This window comes from Nelumbo lutea, chromosome 8, assembly GCF_056320005.1.
Source record: "Nelumbo lutea isolate HS-2025 chromosome 8, American lotus-T2T, whole genome shotgun sequence".
NCBI lineage: Eukaryota > Viridiplantae > Streptophyta > Magnoliopsida > Proteales > Nelumbonaceae > Nelumbo > Nelumbo lutea.
Genome location: NC_142691.1, coordinates 24,397,169 through 24,418,207, shown reverse-complemented (window position 1 = coordinate 24,418,207; position 21,039 = coordinate 24,397,169). Strand labels below are relative to the sequence as shown.

At 33.1% G+C, this 21,039-nt stretch overlaps 1 protein-coding gene and 1 long non-coding RNA gene across 2 annotated transcripts; both read right to left on the bottom strand.

Annotated features, from left to right (window-relative positions):
• Nucleotides 1–11,718: 11,718 nt before the first annotated feature.
• LOC148843412 (uncharacterized) lies at nucleotides 11,719–12,575 on the bottom strand. Its single transcript, XR_016103150.1, has 3 exons — nucleotides 12,238–12,575; nucleotides 12,053–12,085; nucleotides 11,719–11,962 (listed from the first exon to the last, which is right to left on the bottom strand). It is a non-coding gene; the product is annotated as an uncharacterized LOC148843412 (long non-coding RNA).
• A 1,897-nt stretch (nucleotides 12,576–14,472) lies between these two features.
• Nucleotides 14,473–20,681, bottom strand: LOC148843411 (putative phospholipid hydroperoxide glutathione peroxidase). The gene is made up of 6 exons (XM_088957737.1): nucleotides 19,850–20,681; nucleotides 19,264–19,340; nucleotides 19,047–19,108; nucleotides 15,296–15,414; nucleotides 14,989–15,156; nucleotides 14,473–14,704 (listed from the first exon to the last, which is right to left on the bottom strand). The coding sequence occupies exons 1-6, from the start codon at nucleotides 20,129–20,131 to the stop codon at nucleotides 14,675–14,677; spliced, it is 738 nt and encodes a 245-aa protein (XP_088813863.1). The 5' UTR covers nucleotides 20,132–20,681; the 3' UTR covers nucleotides 14,473–14,674.
• Nucleotides 20,682–21,039: the final 358 nt, after the last annotated feature.

Here is a 21,039-nt window from a genome sequence, read left to right as displayed (position 1 = left end):
CATGTAATATATGAATTATTTTACATTTGATTTATGTTTTTAATTCAATTTTAAATTTTTTATTTGTAAAAAATATCCAAAATTGCAATTTGAGGCCAAAAAGTGTTTTTTTTTTTTTTTTTTTTGTGAAAACGACAAGGCATTGGATCACTGGATTTGCATACACATTTAGTGTGCAAAGTTATGGCTTCCTGAAGTTTGCATGCACATTTACTGTGTAACCTGTGACTTAGTCATTGGGTCTGAAAGGTCAACACTCCAACCATCTGAGTCAAATGGTTTTTGACCAAGTCAACATTGTTTTTACCTCCCTTTGGGTTTTACTCAAACTGGACCTGGAATCTTGATCGGGTGATGGTTCGAAAGGTTCAACCAAACCCAAACTATTAGCAACCCTAAATATATTTTAATTTAGTTTTATTTTTTATTTTTAAATATATTAAAAATCTAATTTAAGGCCAAAAAAGGGGTTTTGGGTGAAAATAGCAGGGCAAGGCGCCTACAACTCCTTCGGATGCATGGATCACAAAAACATTACCCAAAATTAAAAAAAAAATCACCTCAATTAGGCATTGGAATGTAAAGTTATGGCCTCTCAGGTTTTGCATACACATTAGGGGTGTTCACATTAAATGTCAAACCGACCAAACCGGCTTGATCCAACCCGAGTTGATCAGCTTTTCAAAACCATCGATCAGTTTTAGTTTGTGTGAGAAAATAAACTCACAACTTGGTTCAGTTTTCGGGTTTTATACATGAAAGATGAAATTGAACAGAACGGAATCGGCCCTACTCCCTACTCAACCCTACTCCCTGTCATAGTTAAGTATAAATTTAAGTAAAGTTATTTATTACCTTTTTGGGTTTAGCAAGCATTAATGTGAATGAGTCATGGAAATTGGAATGGACATACATTTTGGATTGTTGGAGTCATTACTCTTCAATTTTGGAAAGAGAAAAAAAGAGAGGTTAAACAAAGTTATTTATTACCCTTTTGGGTTTGTCAAACATTGCTGTCAATGACTCATGGAAATTAGAATGGAGAGACAATGGTTGGAGTCTTCACTCTTTACTTTTGAAAAGATAAAAAAAAGAGAGAAGTTAAATAAACTGACTAAACCAATGAACCGACCCAACCTGATCCTTCATGTTTGGATCGGTTTTGCTTTAAGGTCGGTCAGTTTTGGTTTAGTCAATAAATAAACCCACTAGGTCAAGTCGGTTGAAGAAAATGAATCAAGCCAACCCAACCCCAACCCGTGAACACCCCTAATACACATTTAATATGCAACCCATGACCTAGTCATTGAGTCGAATGAGTCAATGGACCAATTGTTTGTTAAAAGTATTAAAAAATGTAACTTGAGGCAAAAAAAGAGGGTTTTGGAAAAATAAAATAGCAAGGTAAGGTGCCTAGGGCTCCTTGGGACAAATAGATCTTGAAAAATTGCACAAAAAAAAAATCACATCAATTGAACCTTTGAGTGCAAAGTTATGGGCTCCTGAAGTTTGTATACACATTTAGTGTACAACCTGTGACCCAATCATCAAGTCAAACAGGTTAACAGTTCGACCATATAAGTTAGATGGTTGTTTACTAAGTTAACAATTTTTTACTTCCTGAATTTATACAAATAGTTCAAGTGGTTTAACTAATTAAATTCAATAAAATTCAAATAGATAAAATGAAAAAGAAAAGATGATTTTTAACAAATATATAAGAGGTAGAAGTTTAGTGGCATCATTATAAATAATTAGATGCTTAGCATTAAGCATGAAAGAAGAAGATGACAAATGACAAGTTATCATTACTTTTTGTTTCATTCAATGGAAGCATTGTAAATAATTAAATCTTTAGTCCCCATTTGCTTTTCGGTAAATTATTTGGGTAAGTTTTTCCTAAAAAACACTTACCTAAGTAATTGCATTCACCTTTTATTTCTCAGATATATAAGGTAATGACAATTTTTTCATAGAAATTCATTATTAAAGGGGAATTTTTGTTCCATTCAAGTATTGGCAACTTTCTCCATATGTGAAAAAGTTATTTACCCACCAAGGAGATGTGTATCACTTTCTTGGGTAAGTGATACCTAAGAAAATAAACTTTCTCTGGTCTCCACATAAAGCTGAAAAAAGAATATGGGATTATTGGTTAATGAGAACCAAAATCCTATTGACCAATTTTTCCCCTCTAAATCCAAAAAAAAAAAATACCCCCTTAATAATAAATATGAAACTCATTTCACATGCTCTAACTTTATCTGATTATAAATACTACCATATATCCAATGATAAGCCTTTTGATAAAGCAATAACATTTAAGGACCTTGTCTTGAAAAAAAGTAAAACCTTTTGATGACCCTCTTTTTTATGCAAAAAATTTTATCTGATTATAAATAATACTTTCTTTTGTTATTACATATTATTTCACATTTCAATGGTGAATGATAAAACAATAACACTTTCTTTTAAAGACCTTCATTTTGTCACTACATATTGCTCCACATTTGATAAAGCACTAATGCTTTCTTTCAAATTCACACGTGAAGATGTCTTTTATTGATTTCTCATATAACCACATCTCCCATTTTTTATACCCTTTCATATTGTACCATATATTCGATAATAAGCTTGCTGATAAAACAATAACTTTTAAGAACATTGCCTTAAAAATGGTATTCTCACATACGAATCATAATACGAATATTACATTCTTGTAATTTGTAAGAAAAAAGATATAGTATTGGTAGTAGTGAGAGTGACATTCTTGTAATTTCTATTGAAAGAGTGAGCGAATTGGTAGGAAATAGTGGCATTCGTGTAATTTATAAGAAAAAGAAGCAAAATTTATTATTAGATTATATTTATTGCCTTATCAGGCATTCTTTCGTATGCATTCCAACTTAATGTATTTATATAGATATAAAATAATACCATATATTCGATAATAAGTTTGTTGATAAAGCAATAACCTTTAAGAACATTGTCTTAAAAAATGGTATTCCCACGTGTGAATCATAATACGAGTATTACATTCTTGTAATTTGTAACAAAAAAGAGAGAGTATTAGTAGGAGTGAGAGTGACCGTCTTGTAATTTCTAAGGAAAAAATGAGAGTGAATTGGTAGGAGAGAGTGGCATTCATATAATTTATAAGAAAAAGAAGTAATATTTATTATTAGATTATATTTCTTGCATTCTTAGACCTTCTTTCGTATACATTCCAACTTAATGTATTTATATAGATATAAGATAATACCATATATTCCATAAATTTATTGATAAATCAATAACCTTGCCTTAAAAAAAAAAACAAAACCTTTTAAGGGCTTTTCTTGTAATATAAAAAGTTTTATATGATTATAAATGATACTTTCTTTTGCCACTACTTATTGTTCTATATTTTAATGTTATTATTATAAAGAGTTAAATCTTTAATGGTAAATGTTTAATTGATTTCACATATTTACATTCAGAAAGAATTGCAGGAAAATGTGGAGGAACAAGTAGATGGGAGCTCTCTTGCTATTCACTCCCCCCACATTCTGGAAGAGTCACAGGCAAATGTGGAAGAGCAAACAGGTGGGAAATCTCCAAAAAGGTCAAAGCGAACCAAGAGAACATCTTTTAACTTGAAAGGACATGATCATTTGCAGACTTTCTTACGTAATATCAGACATGTAAAAAAATGTAAACGTTCTTGCCTATTTGTATTCATTTTTTTTTATTTTACAATTCTATCCACACATGTAGGTGTCTTTTACACATTTCTCATACTGCCACATCTCCCATTTTTTTGCACCATTTTGTATTAAATATATATAAGAGAAGATGATATTATATATCCAACAATAAGCCTATTGACACAGCAATAACCTTTAATGACTTTAATTTTATAAAATATTAAACCTTTTAAGCATCGTTCTTGTAATGTGGAAAGTTTATCTAATTATAAACAACACATGATTTTGTTATTACATATTGCTTTACATTTCAATTACAGCATTATAAAAAATTCCACACCTATAAATGTCTTTTACCTAGAGTTGGCAATTTTGATCCCAACCCACCTACCTTGGAACCCATCCATACTCACCCATTTTATTGGCGGGTTAATATGGGTCGAGCGACCCATTAGGGACAATAGAAAAGGGCCAAAGGTGGATTGAGTCGAAAGAGTCAATATGGATTGGATTAGATGTCTTTTTCAATCATCTATCTATATTCACTAAAGTGGTGTTCGACACTACATTCATCTCGTGGACGGTTTCAGTTCCATCCATAAGATGAATACCCATTCAATTAGGTATGGATAGGACCGGTCCCGTCCATACTCTAATTAATCATCAATGGGAAAAACTCGTTGATACATTCTTTCAACAGTTTATTTTTTATTTAAGACAGAATATAGATACACAGAGATACACATTCAATTTTATCTCTAAAATTCTTACAGTTTCATTTTGGCTATATGATGTAAAATATTAATTATTTTACTTAGCTTTTTAATTTTTATAAAATTTTAATGTTTTTATCAATAAAATAATATTTTTAAATATTTAAAATAATTTTTTAATTTTTTTAATATTTTTTATAAAAAATTAATATTTATTGGTAAATATTAATTCATTGATGCATTTGTGGAGTGGTGTAGAGTGGTCCACACCACTTTATATAATGCCATTGTGGGTGTCGACTGGTCTAATCCATACAATTTGTCTATAATCCAAAATAGTTAAGAAATGTTGTGTAGTGTGGACTAATCCAAAACTACCAATTTCCCATCCACGCTATAGAACACCCCCAAAGTTTTATAGAAAGGCACTTGAGGTGAATTAAACTCAAGCCACCTAGCATGTCCACATCTCGTTGCCATTCTAAACCACCATGCCACATTTCATTTTGTGATTATAAATGAAATAAAATAGATTTTATTAAATTTTATGCTCACATGCAATTTAAACAAAAAACACATTTATATTTAACAACTTTAACAAAAATTAAAAATAATATTAAAAAATAGTATTTTATAAACTAATAGAATAAATAATCTATCAAATCCACATTTATATAAAATTATGATTTTTAATATAAAAAGATTATACAAATAGAATATTAATAATATAATAAATATTTTAATACTTAAAATTTATAAATTTTCACATGATATAAATCTTAAAATTTTTATATTTTATAAATTATTAACTAATATTTTAATTTACATTAATAAGAAATAACAAAAAAATTATTATTTACAAAAACTAAAACTATTATGGACAAAGTATTGAATAATATAATATTAAATTGAGTCTATCAAATCCACTAATCTTCATTTATTTCAAAAAAATGATTTTTATTCATAAAATTTATAGAAATAAAATATTAATAATGGAATAATTATTTTAGTAATTAAAAACTATGAATTTCTATATGATATGCATCTTAGAAATTTAAAAAAAAATGGTATAATCTAACTTAAGATTATATATTTATAAATTATTAATTGGTATTTTAATTTGAATTATTTTTTGTTTATTTAGAAAAATTAAAATAGTAAAATATAACAATAGTAATTGATATAATAATTAAAGTATAATAGGTGTATATGTTTAGCGTCTTGGACTCTTGATTGATCCATTATAAATAAAATTTATGATATCTATGCATCCCAATATATTAATTATAATACAATTCTTCATATATATCATTAAAATTTACATTTTCTATGTATTTATATATTATTTTGTGATTATTTTGATATTAAATTTAGTGTTATTATTGTATTTATAAAATTTGTATGTATTTCCCTAGCGTATCCAAATGTTTCCATATTTTTTGTCTATATCCATGCATTTCCAAAGCATATCCATATCTATTTTATTTGATATGATGCCCAATACTGATATTTTAAACCTTGGTTTTAGTAATTCAAAAATATCTGTTCAGGTCAAGGGTTTCTCAATAAAGGTTGAGACTTCCTCCTACCATTTTCTACTATGCTTTATGATATATTTTCATGTTTTTTGGTGTTTTCAAGCATTTCTACAAATTTTTATTACTTTTTTATTTTTTTAATTTTTATAAAAAAAATGTTATGCATTTGGTTTGCATTTTTTGCTATTTCCTATATTTTTAGTATTTTTCAATGCTTTTTGCAATTTTTATTTTTCAGCATTTTCTAAAGTTTTCTAGTATGTTTCCACATTTTCTACATTTTTTTGTGTTTTTCTGCATAAGTTTTGCATTTTTTTTGTGTTTTCATGCATTTCCAATAATTTTCTAGTATTTTTGCATTTTTCTAATTTTTCTACAAAAGGTTTGCATTTTTTGTATTTTTTATATTTTCTGCAAAATTTCTGATCTTTTTTGTTATTTTTTGCATTTTCTGCAAAATTTCTACATTTTTCATAATTTTCTGGTATTGTCTTTTTTTTTGCATTTTTTTTATTTGTTCATTTTCTGCAATTTTTCTTCTATTTCCTAATTTATCTAAAATTTTTGCATTTTTGGATAAGCGGGTTAACCTAACCTGTTTTTGTCACATGGCAGTCTTGAGAGAGATGATTCTCTCAAAAATGTTTTTCATTTTTGTTTTTGTTGAATATACGAATCAACCCAACCCAATTCTGTCACATGGCAGGCTTGAGAAAGATGATTCTCTCAAAAATGTTATTTTTTGGTATATGGTTGCCTTGACCCATATTTGTCACGTGGAAACCTTGAGAAATGTTCATCTCAATTTTTTTTCGGGTATATGGGTCGACCCAATTTCTTCCGCATGACAACCTTGAGAGAAATGTTCCTCTTAAAAATTGTTATTTCGGTTATATGAGCTATCCCGACCAATTTTCGTATCAATAGGTGAGGCTAGGTGGGTCAGTATGAATGATGATGGGTAAGAGTCAATGTGGATGGGTCAAGTGGGTCAATATGGATGGGTTAGGATTAAAGTTAGGGTGGATTATGACCCTTTAACAAGGATTTATGATGGGTCATGATGGGTTGGTGGGTCAATATGGGTGGGTTGGTATTCAACCGTTACCGAAATCACTCATTTCTCACCCCCTACTTTTACTAATTCCTCATATTGTTACATCTTCCCCTTTTTTTGTACCCTTTTGTATTAAGTATATATATAAAATAAGATAACACCATATATCTGACTATAAACCTATTGACACATCAATAACCTTTAATGACCTTGCCTTCACAAAAGACAAAACCTTTTAAGGGTTGTCCTTGTAACGCGAAAAGTTTTTTTTACTTTTATCACTACATATTGTTCCACATGCTAGACTTTTTAAAGAGGATTATACTTTCCCTTGTTTCATTTGAAAATAAAATATGTTTTTTAGAAGTACATATAGAAATTTGAGGTTCACACTAATATAATGTATAAAAAAGAAAAAAGTCATCACCATGTAGATAAAGTAAGATCAATAAAAGTTTAGAAATGCCCGCAGATCCAGTGATACATGTGACATTATCCAAAGTGACAAGTTGATCTATCTAAAATTTGCAATTATGTTGCCCTCTTACCACTGCCTCAATTTAGTGACACATCTTTCTATTGCCTACCAGAAATGACTTAATTACAAATATAACTCCATGACATCTTCATCCAACATATCTGGAAAAATTTCTAAAGGTACCAAATCAATGCCTATAAATTAACATTAAGAATCACAATCAATGGAAACACATAAATTATACATAAAGCGCATATGTGCATACCACATACTCGTTTTCATCATATGAGATGAAAACAAATCGTAGGCATACCCAATTAATTAACAACATACATGTCATGTTCATATGTATGAATACGTAAATTAGAATTACATCATCTATAATTGAAGCAAATTTTCATTATTTTTAAAACAAATAGGCAAATTTCATTCATAAAATGCTCAGATTACAATTATAAAAATAACAATCAACAAAAATAGTAAAAAAAACAGCTAAGAAATAGTCTTGGCCAAGGGTAGAGCCAGGGGAACTAGGGCCAGGGGAGCCACCCCAAGCCTATTGCCCAAAATTCCACATACCATGTATATTTTCCCCTTCTACTCCCCACTCCACGGTTGGCCCCCCAATTTCCATCCATATTGATTTCCCCCTCCTCTATGGTGTCTACTTTGTCATTTTTTCTTGTTTGGAGGTCTTAATGATCTATTGCTTTGGCTAGCATTCGGTGGTATATTTGTTGGTTGGTTTCTTTTTGGCATCAGTCACTGTTCATTTGTTCGGTGATTTATGTATTTTTACTCATAATATCATCAAAAGGAATGTTCCTTTCAGAATAACAACTTTAAATCAACTTTTTGAAAGAAATATTATATAGGAGCACTAATATACAAGGTGTATCCATTGCAATTTGTATGAAATACACATTGTATTTATGACAGAATTACCCTTTCCATTAATTAGCACCCCCTCTTTTTTCCATTAATATCTCCCAAGATTGCAACTTTCTCTCTTTTAACTTGTTGAATCTCTCAAATAATTAGAACCACCTCTCTCTCCCCTCTCTCGTATGTTTTCAGACTATTGTTCGACTTTTTTTCTCTCTCAGTGCTTCTAGCGATTGGTTCCTCTCTCACCTTGTTTTTATATTGTGGTTGGCCTGGTTTCAAGCCCTAACCCAAGACAATATTCTTCTCCATTGATAAAAGTATACATCTTTTTTTTTTCTAGTACATATTCTTTATAGTTTTTTTATGTTCTCATCTCTGTATCCATATATACTAGAGAAGTAGACTGGTATTTAAGCAGAAAAACTTCTTTACATGGCATATTTAATGTCAATTTATTTGTGCCCATTTCATGAGTAGTTGGAAAGAAACAAACAAAGGGCCCAATGAGTTAGATTTGATTGAATATATCTATTGATATAGATTTTGTTTGATCACATATTTAATAAATCTGGATTCTATTCAAAAATTCATGAAAATCAACCTTGGGATGAAAATTCAAACACTATAAGAGCCCATTTGGTTCATGGGAAGAAGGGTTTGGAATTGGAATTGAAATGGACCCTTCTGATTCAAACTATTTGATTGGACAGAATTGGAATCTTATTCCCATTCTTTGTGGAATCGCATTCCCCATTTCTAGTAAGAATGAAATCTCATTCCATTTGATTTCAATTCTCATTCTAATTCCCATATGAACCAAATATACTATGGAAATAAACAATTCCAGTTTTGACTCCAATTCTAATATTGATTGTAATACAAGCAGATCCTGAACCTTGAATAATGGTTTTTAAAACTGACTTGGAGACCGAACTGGTCAGGGGTCCAATTACTAGGTCGAACGGTCTGATCATTCAAACCGAACGATTGGCCCATTCTAACAAAAAAGTAAAAATAAAAATAAAAAAATGGTCAAAACTGTTCAAATGATTCGAATGGTTAACCACCCGGTTCAGCGATCTGCTGACCAAAATCAACGGTTTTTTGAGAAAATCCGGTTTGGGGGGGAACGAAACCGGTCACCTGACCGGTTCTTGGTTTTCCCGGTTCGACCGTTCGGTCTGGTCCACTTTTGAAAACCATGCCTTGAATAAATGAATTAGAAATAACTTCCATTGGAATATCCAATGAAGATTTTGAGTTGAAAATGCAATTTAGAAGTTTACTAATTAATGGTTTATTATTTTTTATATTTTTATGTAAGAAAATTTATTGATAAGGTCTAATCTTAATACACAAGTTGTGAATATGTCGATTTCCCCTTTCATCTAAGAGGTAATTTTGAGAAAACCAAGAAGTATTCTTTTATGCATTTCATTATATAGAGATTGTGCATTTTATTCTACCTCAATGACGTTTAACTTGAATTTCCCTATATTGGCATTTACATTTCGATGAAAAGATTCTTGATTCATACAATGTTGATGAAGAGCATTATTGGAGTTCCTAGAATTTTTTTCTTCATTATCTAATGCATAACCTAAAGAATCAAGACATATGGCTTTATAGGAAAGTATCATGAAATTAAAATAATATAATTTATTTGTATGACTGCAATGTTAATAGAGAATATAATCTTTTACACCCCAAGATAGGCTCATCTTAAATGGAACAATTGTTTCTCATGAGAGGAATTAATGATATTGTTGAAAAGATGTTGAGCTTTCAAAGAGTTTGAGTTCTGTAGTAATTTTGTTTCTTAAAAATTTGAGGTTTTTACACAAGTTACTGTACTTAGTGTATCCAATGACTATTAATGTTATCTTCAAATATTGGTGTACTTTGTGGTTTAAAGTAATTGTTGTGTTGCCTAAACATTTTTTCCAATAACCCTATCACCATAGGTTAACCAAGTAAAGATTTAATTACAATAATCATTATGATGAGCAACTTTGTGGATTTACAAGGCCCTAATAAAAAATATTTTTCTTATATATCGATAGTAGGAAAGTTGTGATTTTAGGAATATGGTTGAACAAGCCATTAATTCATCTTAATATAGGTTATAATTGAAAGTTAGAATAACTTGCACCAAGGATTAAGAGGCAGTACAAATAGGTAGGTCCATATATGTATATTTCACAATTTGAGTGAATCAAGCAAATCATATGACAAAGTATTTGCATAGGTAAAAATATTTAAACTTCCTTTAGACATTTTTTGCCAGGTCAAAGTTTGAAGAAATTGTTTAAGCACTCAAGTGTTAATGTTTGTATTCAATGAGGAAAAAACTATTCTTTAGGTTGTAGTGAAACAAAACATTGAACAAATTCTTAATTACCTTTCTAAAGTAACTCATGGGTTGTAGTTTTGTCAATGTGCTTAGATAAAATTTGAACAAATTCTCAATAACCCAGTATTGCTAATATGCTTAGATAAAACTTGAACAATTTCTCAATAACCCATTGTTGCTAATGTGCTTAGATAAAACTTGATGCATTGTCATCCCAAATATCTAATTTATCATTGGCCCAAACTTTTCAATTTAATTTGGAAATAATTGGGTGCAGGGAACCATGAGTAAAGCTACATGAACCAATTAAATATTGCATTATTTTCATGATAAGTCAATTTAATATTGCATTACTTTGAACATTCAATCTCTCCCTTCAATCCTTCAAAGGATGCATGGCATTAGAGCCTAATACCCTGGCTTGTCCACCAAATGAAGCCATCAGTTTGGAGATGTAGATCCTAATTGTCAGGTTCATGGTTTGTACTTAGCTTCGTAATCTTTTATGTCACAAAAATTAGAACAAGGAAAAAGAAAGGCCCCACAAGGGTCTTTGACTAGTTGTAGCAGAGACTTGATCAAATCCCATTGCCACCAGGTTGGATGTTGTGGGTATGGGAGATAGGTTACCCCTATTGTGTATCCTCATGAAACCAAATAAATAAATAAATACAAACATAAAAAAAATATTTTCAGAAAATAAGAGAAAAGATGAAAACTGTTGAACACTTGAACTGATTGAATAAAATAAAATAAACAAAGAGAGAAGTTACATTGCATCATCCAATGCAAGACAGCAATAAATCCACCACCAACGAAAATAAAACTAACTTGCTTCAAAAAACAAAAATTCAACTAACTATGAAAGCAAAACAAAAAGAAAGAAAAATCAGGATCATAAACATATTGAACAATCCTACTAAAAGAAACCCAACTAGAGTCTCTCTCTAGTCTTCATTTCTTCACAGAGCATCCTCTTATCTATCCATATTTGGTTTCTTTTTGTGCTATATATATGCAATTTATAATTCATAGCTTTGTTAATGAAGATATCACATATTCAAAGGCAAATATCATACATATACCTTCAAAGGAAAATATCACATATTCAAGAAGATATTTTCATCAAACAAGAATGATAACATAAAAATTGATTAATTAAGAAGCAGAGTAACAAAGAAGAAGAATTTCACCATGCACGTACTTGATTATTGAAGATAGAGCGAAAGATGTGTAAACTTGGCTAGGTCTGAGAAAAAATCAACAAAAAATGATGAAAACCTTTATTAGTCGAAGCAAAATACCTGATCCGTGAAGCTCAAGACAGATCTAACATTACCTTGTGTAGATTAAAGTGAAGATCTTCAACCTCCTATCAGATCGGCAGGAACCCCGCAACCAAACGACATGAAAACATGAACACAGCAAAACACAAGTCAAAAAAAAAAAAAAAAAAAAACACAAGATACTGATCGCCGACCACCGACAACCATGCCTTGGTCGGAGATGGAGGTGAGAAAGTACCATTAGAAGGCAGTGGGGAGGGGGGGGTGGCGCAACAGATCTCCTCTCACCCGAAACGGCTATTTTTCTCACATAGTTGAAAGCAAATGCATACCCTAATTACATTGTCGAGCGAAGAGAACAAGATTGCATCAAAAAAATCGATGCAGTAATGCACTCTTCGATCAATACATTCATGTCAGAAAATACAATTTTGCACTCATTTTCGATACATATATGTATCGCAAACAAACGCAAACTGGAGTACATAAATACCCCGGTTCGACGTTTGTATCACAAACAAACGCAGCCTAAGAATATGAGAAGAGAGAGAGAGAGATTGATGGAGCGAGGAGCTTGCTAGGCCTCTTGATGTGGCAATTTTTTATTGGAGGGTCGATGTAAAAGTGGACCCAAGGGTGAACTAGTGCTATGACTTCACTGTGAATAAAAAAGGTTAAAAGTGAACCAGTGATAAAAGTGAAATGTCCACGTATAAAAAAGGTGAATCAGTGAAAAAGTACTTCTGTAAGGAGATAATAGGTAACTTTGAGAATGACTTTCCGGGAACACCAGTTCACTAGTATAGCCATATTAGAAGTAGAGATTTGTACATTAATGAGCAAAAATGTTGTCAGAAGCCAATATCAGAGAGAACTTGAAATAAGAAGTCCCACTCCACTTTTAACCTTGGATAAGCTAACTCTCCCTTATTTTACACAGGTGGTTTTCAATGCTAAAATGAAGTAGAAAAGCCAGTTTTTTAGTCTACGTCCAATGGGTACAACAAAGTGGGCAATCTCCATTCGAGACGTTTCACAGTATTAGGTCATTGGAGGATAAACTGGTTATAAAAAATATGAAGCTTTTAAGATCGGAAGTTGATTGAGCTTGACCTAACAATATCCTCAAAAATAAAAGATTTGATTCCACTGCCATGGGCAAAATGCTTGATGAAATGCTTGATGGAAATTAAACTACTTTGGCCACCGGTTCTTAGATCAAATGGTCCAATCATTCAGTCCAAACTGTAGTTTAGACGGTTTTGAAGTCCAAAGTCAGATCCAGAGCCATGATTGATTCTCAAGTCAATCAGTTCAATTGTCTGATCTGATCCCATTTTCAAAATTATAATAAAAATATCTACCGAAAAAAAATGCTTGAAGAGAGCAGCTTGCAGAGAACAACTTTTTCAAATTGAGAAAAAAAAATGCTTGGATGAAAGAGCATTTCATCATAGTATCAAATGACTCTTCCGTGTCTTGATACCACAGAGAAGAGAAAGGTGGAGAAAGAACAGTGAACAAAAAATATTTGTAGTATGAAAATTTGATTAAAAACTGTTTATCTTCCTACTCTAATTCTTCTTTTTTAATGCCAAATTATGGTGGTTTTAAAAGAAATGCTTTAAAGTCTTAATGAAATATTAAATAATTTCATAAATTGAAACACCACAGTGGCATTTTTTGAGATTTTAAAGCCAATCAAATCAAACTTGAAAAAAAAAAAAAGAACAACTGATGGTGGCTCAGTTGGTAGGACTTCTGACTTGTTGAGACCTTGGATCAAATCTCAACAAGAGTTAAGAAGATGGGGATGAATTAGCGCCACTTGTGTAATGAAACCGAGAAAAAAATTAATAAAAAACTTGAAAAAATATAGGGAAAATGACTGGTTAGTCCAGTTCAAAATTCTTTAACCCCGCCGGAGGATGAATCCTGACCATGAATTAATGTCAAATTCATAGGTAGGATGCAATTTATAAGGGGGTTACTAATAGAGACTATGGGAGGCTGTAATTCAGAATTCTTAATTGGGCTGCAGTATACTTAACCTAAAAATATAATACTAAAACAAGAGTGGCTGAGCGTGTGGCTTGGCAAACTGAGTTCTCAAATCACTTTTAGAGAAAATTGCTACGCGTACGATCCACTGCTGAACATGCCCCTACACATAGGATTAGTTTACCAATGTAACAAACACTGGTGTGTTCAATCGTGATTGGTTAAGAAACCTCTGATACACGCAGAAACCAGAGTTTACATCTCCACCCAACAACGCGTTACAACACATCCTTGCCGTGTATTAAAAACATCTCCCAATAATAGTACCAGTCCCCAAATATTGGGATACTCTTAGCAATACTAATACTTTGAACCTTGCCTCACACTTGATTTTTTTTTTTTTCTTTTTTTCCCCGAAAAGGGAAGAAAAAGTGCTCTTCACCCAATATAGCAGCTACATTCAATCATCAGGTTTAAAACAGATGAAGCAATTTCAAGCTTAGATTTTAAAAACAACTTACAAGAACTATGATGCGTTAACAATGTCAAAAACAACTTACAGTAACTATGATGCATTAACATAAACTAATTGCAAAACTCATCTGGAAATTTACATGTTTTATTTCACATGTACAATGAAAATCCTGCAATTTTTGTCTGCAGTTGCTTGAGATTTATGCTGCAAAGAGTTTCTGAATGTCCTTCTGCAACAAAATATGATCAGATATAGAAATGAGAACAGCAGAAAATTCTTTAGGAAAATATAATAGCTTATATGACACTAGAAGCCTTGGTTCATCCCGGTAACCATGACAATACAAGTGTCCTATTTGGTTCATTTCTATCTATACTGAGTAAGAGCTCTAATAATCCATGGGTACCGTCAACCATCTCCCATATTTCATTTAGATTTGAAGAAAACTTCAGGAAACAGCTAATGACCAAGAAATCATAAAATTCAACAAGGATGACGATGAACAAAGCATACCTCAATCTGGAAAGGTGAGGTTGTTGGTGGGTATCTCTCTACAACCTTTCCATTTCCATCCACCAAGAACTTCTCAAAGTTCCACTTAATTAGGTCACCTAAGAATCCTCCTGCACTTGACTTGAGAAACTGGTATACTGGAGCTGTATTTGGTCCATTCACATCAATCTGTCATGAATAGCCTTCAGTACTTGATTTATCCTTGTGCACAGAGTGGCAGGCAATTTGTCTGTTCATGTAGTGTGAGTGTATTGTAGGTGCATATGCATGTACATATATGCGTGAGGGGGAAAGAAAACTGACTCACCTTATCAAAAATAGGAAATTCAGCTTTAAACCTTGAACAAGCAAATTGCTTTATATCTGCATTTGACCCAGGCTCTTGACCACCAAATTGATTGCAGGGGAAAGCTAGAATCTCAAAACCTGTAATCAAATAAACGATGTTCATTTAGCTTAAAAGTTTCTAGACCTATTTCATTTATCTTTTTTATATGAAATGTAAAGAACCATTTTATAAAATATTTGTCCTTTTTAACTTGCTTTGGGATAATAGCATATAAGGGAAATTTTTGGGCCCTAATATCAATAAAAGTAATAATTTAAAAAAAAAAATCAAAAATACGTTAACTTTTTAAAAATAATATCAATTAAGGGCAAAATCACTGTTCTTCTTCTTCTTGCAATCTGTTCACCAGCGCCGCCGCCCGCCACCGTCTGCTGCCGCCTCCAGCAACGCCTCCGCCTATCTCCGCCCACCTCCGCCTCCAGCAACATTGCCGGAAGTGGGAGGAGGCAGAGGCGGCAGCGGCGTTGGTGGTCATTCCTCTACCTAACGCCGCCACCTCCGCCTCCGGTAATGGTGCCAGAGGTAGGTGAAGACAGGTGGCATCGGACGGCGAAAGTGGCAGCATTGGGCAGAGGAATGGCCACCAGGCCGCCGCCGCCGGAGGCGGAGGTGTTACCAGAGGCGGTGACGAGCGGCACCGGACTGCAGTGAACAGTGGTGGCCAGCGGCGTTGGTGAACAGATTGCAAGAAGAAGAAGATAAACAGTGATTTTGCCCTTAGTTGATATTATTTTTAAAAAGTTAATCTATTTTTGAAATTTTTTTAAAACTATTACTTTTATTGATATTAGGGCCCAAAAGTTGCCCTCATATGCTATTATCCCTTTATTTTTCATTCATAGTCAATATTAAGAGTCAACTAAAGAAAAAATGGAAGATAGTAACTACTGAATACATCTAGTAACAGGTGAAAAGATGTTTGTGTGTGTATGTCTGTGTCTGTGTCTGTGTTTGCAAGTGTGCATGCTAGTAGTAATAATGTTTTTCTTTTTGATGATTAACAACAACAATTTCATTGAGAAACTTATTTCTACCCTTAATAGCACCCTTCCCTTACAATTGTGCCCAGAAAAGAACTTGTTGTCCCACCCCTTGTTTGGCTAGTGTATCAGCAAAGGAATTAACCCTACACTTACACCAGCTCAAGGGTACTTCAATGTCCCTAGGTAACCATCTGAAATTTTTCTTTTCATTGTTGTAGATCCACATCTTCATCTCATCACTATGAAGCCAATTTACAACCAATTGTGAATCCCCTTCAACTCTTAGCTTCCTAATGTTCAAAGACCTCTTTCCCTTCGAACTCCTTCCATCATTGCCAAAACCTCTGCTCTGAGAGAATCTCCCCCCACCCCCACCCACCGGGTCTGAATATAAAGCAATTATTCTTCCCTCCTCATCCCTAAATACACCTCTAATTCCTGATGTCCTGGGTTTCCCTATGCCACTACCATCAAAGTTAAAGTTTGACAAATCTTGTTTCTGGTGGAGACCAAGGATGAGTTGTAACAGACTTGTATGGGACAGAATTCACCACTTCTTTCCACTTTCCAAGAATATCAACTATAGCAACATTATAAAAGATTTCTAGAGACTTGAACCATGAGCCACCCTAATCATTATTCTTTCAATCAAGCCTTCCTTGCTTCTTTCCTTCTCCAAGAATACATTTACACAAGAAAATTTCAAGTCGAATCCCGGCCCTAGTAATCCACACTCTAGGAAACCATGCTGCATCAACTTCACTAGATACATAAAGTTCTGGCATTAAACAAATGTAATATCCAAATATTTACTGGCTTAGAGTGCAGACACTTATAAATATTCTTATTCTCCTACTTACTAACATCCATGTCATGATAAACTCAATGTAAATTATGGGTCATATCTTTTCTTACAGCAAGCCTTTAGATTATTAGAAAAATAAGGAAAGATGATTGGATTATAACACTTCATATTTAATACCTTTTATCTACATTCGATAAATTCATGAATGGATGAGATGGGGGGGGGGGGGGGGGGGGGGGGCATTGTAGCAGGTCATAGATACTGATTAATTTTATTAGAGAGACCATATCTTTGGCATTAAATATTTAAATTTAAATACCTTTTCTTAAACGTCTAATTTGAATTAGTTGTTAAAAAGCTCACTAAAGTTCTGGGGTGCTTGCTACAGGCACTATTCTCAGGGAGTTGTGTTGGGTGAATTTCCTTATACAGTACTCTGTTTCCTGTAAACATTGTAGATATGGGTCTTTTCCTGTATGTTTTGGCCAATTCAAATTTTCATTATTTGCTAGCCTTGGCTTCCCCTTCCATTTTTCTTTTCCTTGTTCAGGGTATAGAGCATTTTCTTTCCTTCTTCCAATGAAGCTGCTTGTTATCCAAGAAAAAAATAAATATGTTAGGCAATAATCACTAATACAAATGTCTAAACAGCAACTGAGGCTGTGATACTACACCATAGATTTTTTGGGCAGTAACGATGTGTCTGTATTATTTATTTGTGAAAATGGTTCCAAAACCACATGAAGAAGCAAAGTTCACATAATGAAATCATCCATTAGAAAAGGGGGTTAAATCAGATAAAGATAGGACAAAGTATATTTTAAGGTTGGACCTTGAGCATCACATCTAGAAGAAGAAAGAACCCAGCTTCACAATGGAGAGCTTAAATAGCACTTGTAGAGAGAGGAAAAGCATCAGACCTTGAATTGGAGTTGGCAAGTAACTTTTCAGTTATTCAGTCTCTAATCAATAGACTCAAAACACCTAAACACTTTACAAATAAGGCTCCATTTAGTTGCAGTGCAAATTTTACTTGCAGTTGTATAAATGCATAGGAGTGCAAATGCACTAATTGTAAATCCTGGTTTACTTTTACATCAGATTTGACCTTGTTTTGTTTGTTTGTAAGGCTCAGTTTGAAGGAGTACAAATACAAATATGTACAGTACATATACATACAAAATAATACAAAATACAAGATTTTTCATTCTACATATTTGTATTTGTACTCATTCCAAACTGAGCCTAAGAAGTAAAATATGAAGCAAAATCTAGTCCCCAATTTATATGAAAGAGAAATGAGGTGGGAGAAGGGTTATTCATTTGAAGCGAGTAAGGTAGGGAGTAAATTGATGTGGTCCCCACTTTAGATCAGAAAGAATTAAGGTAGGAGGAAATGGGGAAAATTTTTATCAGTTCTTCACATGCAAAAATTTGCACTGCAAATGGATGTAAATGAGACAAAAGTGAAATTTTTGCATCAGGTAAGAGTGCAAATCATAGCCACAAATGAACAGATGCAAAATTTTTATCCAGTTCAGATTTGCATTGCAAACAAACACAGCCTAAAGAAATTGGGAAAAAAAGAAGAAAAGGCAGTGACACCTTCAGAATGCCAAAACTTGGTCATGAGAAAGTAATGGGATGTTCACATTCAACCATAAGTCTTGATCCCACAATTTACCTATTTTGGAGTTTTGGTAGAGTATGCACTTGGTTGCTTCAATTTGCGTCCTATTCACCACATTCCATGTCAATATAATTATATGCCCATATTCTATAATTCCTTTGGAAGTAATGTAAATACCCAAAGCACAGGCAGAACACTACACAATCCTTTAAGCACCAATGCACTAATTGAGGCAAACATACAAAGAAAAATCATGGTTAGACATTCTCAAAATTTAACAGTTCAGATTACCTTGGGTTTTGTACTTCTCATAAATGTGGGACAGCTCAGTGTAATTTGATGAAGTTAGACCACTGAGATTCAAAATGAAAACCTTCAGTATGGATATCAACCCTCTTCAATTCACAAATGAACTTATTATGAAGAAAAATGAACAGAAAAGATGAATAAAACTACTTAAATAAAAATAAGAATTCTATGGGCAAAACAAATGTAAAGGAGGGATTACCATTTTGAAGCAACATTAACAATCAAAAGAACCTTCCCTTTGAATTTGTTCAGAGAAAAATCCTTCCCTTCAATATCCTGCACCAAAATAGTTGATATTTCAACATGAAACAACTTCTTTGATATCCCCCGTTGTGTAGCCCCTTGGAGCGAAAAAAACAAAAGTACTACACTGCTATAGTAAACTTCTCTTTTTCTTACCAATCAAAAAGAAACAGCTCCTTTTTCTTATTTTCAAGAACTAAGTTAATTTACCAGTTGATAACAAAATTAAATTGGGTTTCAGTAATAAATGCTCTAAGAAATCTAATTAGCAAATTACAATGGACGAATGGCCAAAGCATTCTTATATTTGGTCGCAGAATCAGAATCTTTACCTGTATTATCGAATAATAATTCTGACAATCAAAATTAATAAACCCACAAAAGATGCAAAGGATGACTAAACTGCCTGTAATAACAAATTATTTAATCGCAGATATTCTTTCAGACCAATCAGACCCATTTAAGAACACGTAATTTATAATTTTTTAAACAAGAATTTAGAAAAAAATAAAAAGAAATGCTATAAAAAAAGCGGAGTTCACCTTCACAGTAAAATCATGGATGCTCTTTTCCGTCGTCGCTCTTGCATACACAATACTTGCCTTTCTCGAAGATTTCAAGAGCGTACCAGGAAATTCTGAGGATTGAACGGGGAGCCCGTGGTGTAAAAGGGTTGATTTAGAGAACCCAGTTGGGGTTCTGCTGGAGAGGTTGACGAAAACCATAGCCGGGGAGGATGCCCATGACGGGTTTGCGTTGGTCTGACTGAAACCCTGTAAAGGTGCTGTGACAGAGAAAATGGTGGACAAGCCCATAGAAGCCATTTCTTTGGAATTGGAATTGAGGAATTGCAGAGAATCAGAGAGATTATATTAGGGTTCTCAGTGTCTCTAGAGGATGGATTTGGGAGTGGAAGCCATGGATCCACGTGGTCATGTTGAGAACTGTAGTGTGCCAATGTGCAACTTTGGCAATTGCACAGCCACATTTACACTTCTCTTTGGTGTTTCCGTGTTGGGAGATCCGAACTCGTTGGAGAGAGCCGGTCGGACCACATACATGACTCAGGTGGTTTGACCGGATAGAATCATAAAAACTGCAATTTGCCCTGGTTGCCTTGAATCTTGTTGGGTCAAGCTGGCCGGCCAGTCTGTGTCAGACCGAGCCAACCAGAATCTAGAGCGTGTGGTTCTAACCAACCCAAGTCAAACTCTGAACGGGCCAACTAGGCTCCTAGAGACTGGATCTTCTACCAATTAAAAACGCTTCCAACGCATTCCAACATGATCCGATACTAAAGAAAAAGATTTTCTGCAATCGTTAGTCGCATGCGACAAATATTGATGTGAAACTCACACCTTTTGCACTAATGGCGCTGGCGCATAAAATTTTCTACACCAAACCAAAAACAGTCTGTCGTGCCAATCTATCCTTCCCATTTGAAAATAAAAATAAACAAAAACAAAAACAAAAAATGGGTCTTGACTCTTGAGATTATACAACTGTGCAATGTGACTTGTTGACACCACACATTTTAGACATGGTGGATCCTGGTCTAAGGGTGAGATGTGCAGTGTTAAATCACCTTGCAAGTTGGAACATGTGGTGGTTGCAGGAAATGCGTATCTCCTAATACCACACATTTCCATGGGAAAATTTATGATGCCGGAAATTCAAAATATTGGAAAGGTGCTCTGTGATCAACAACCTGCCACTGAATTTTGGTGAAAAC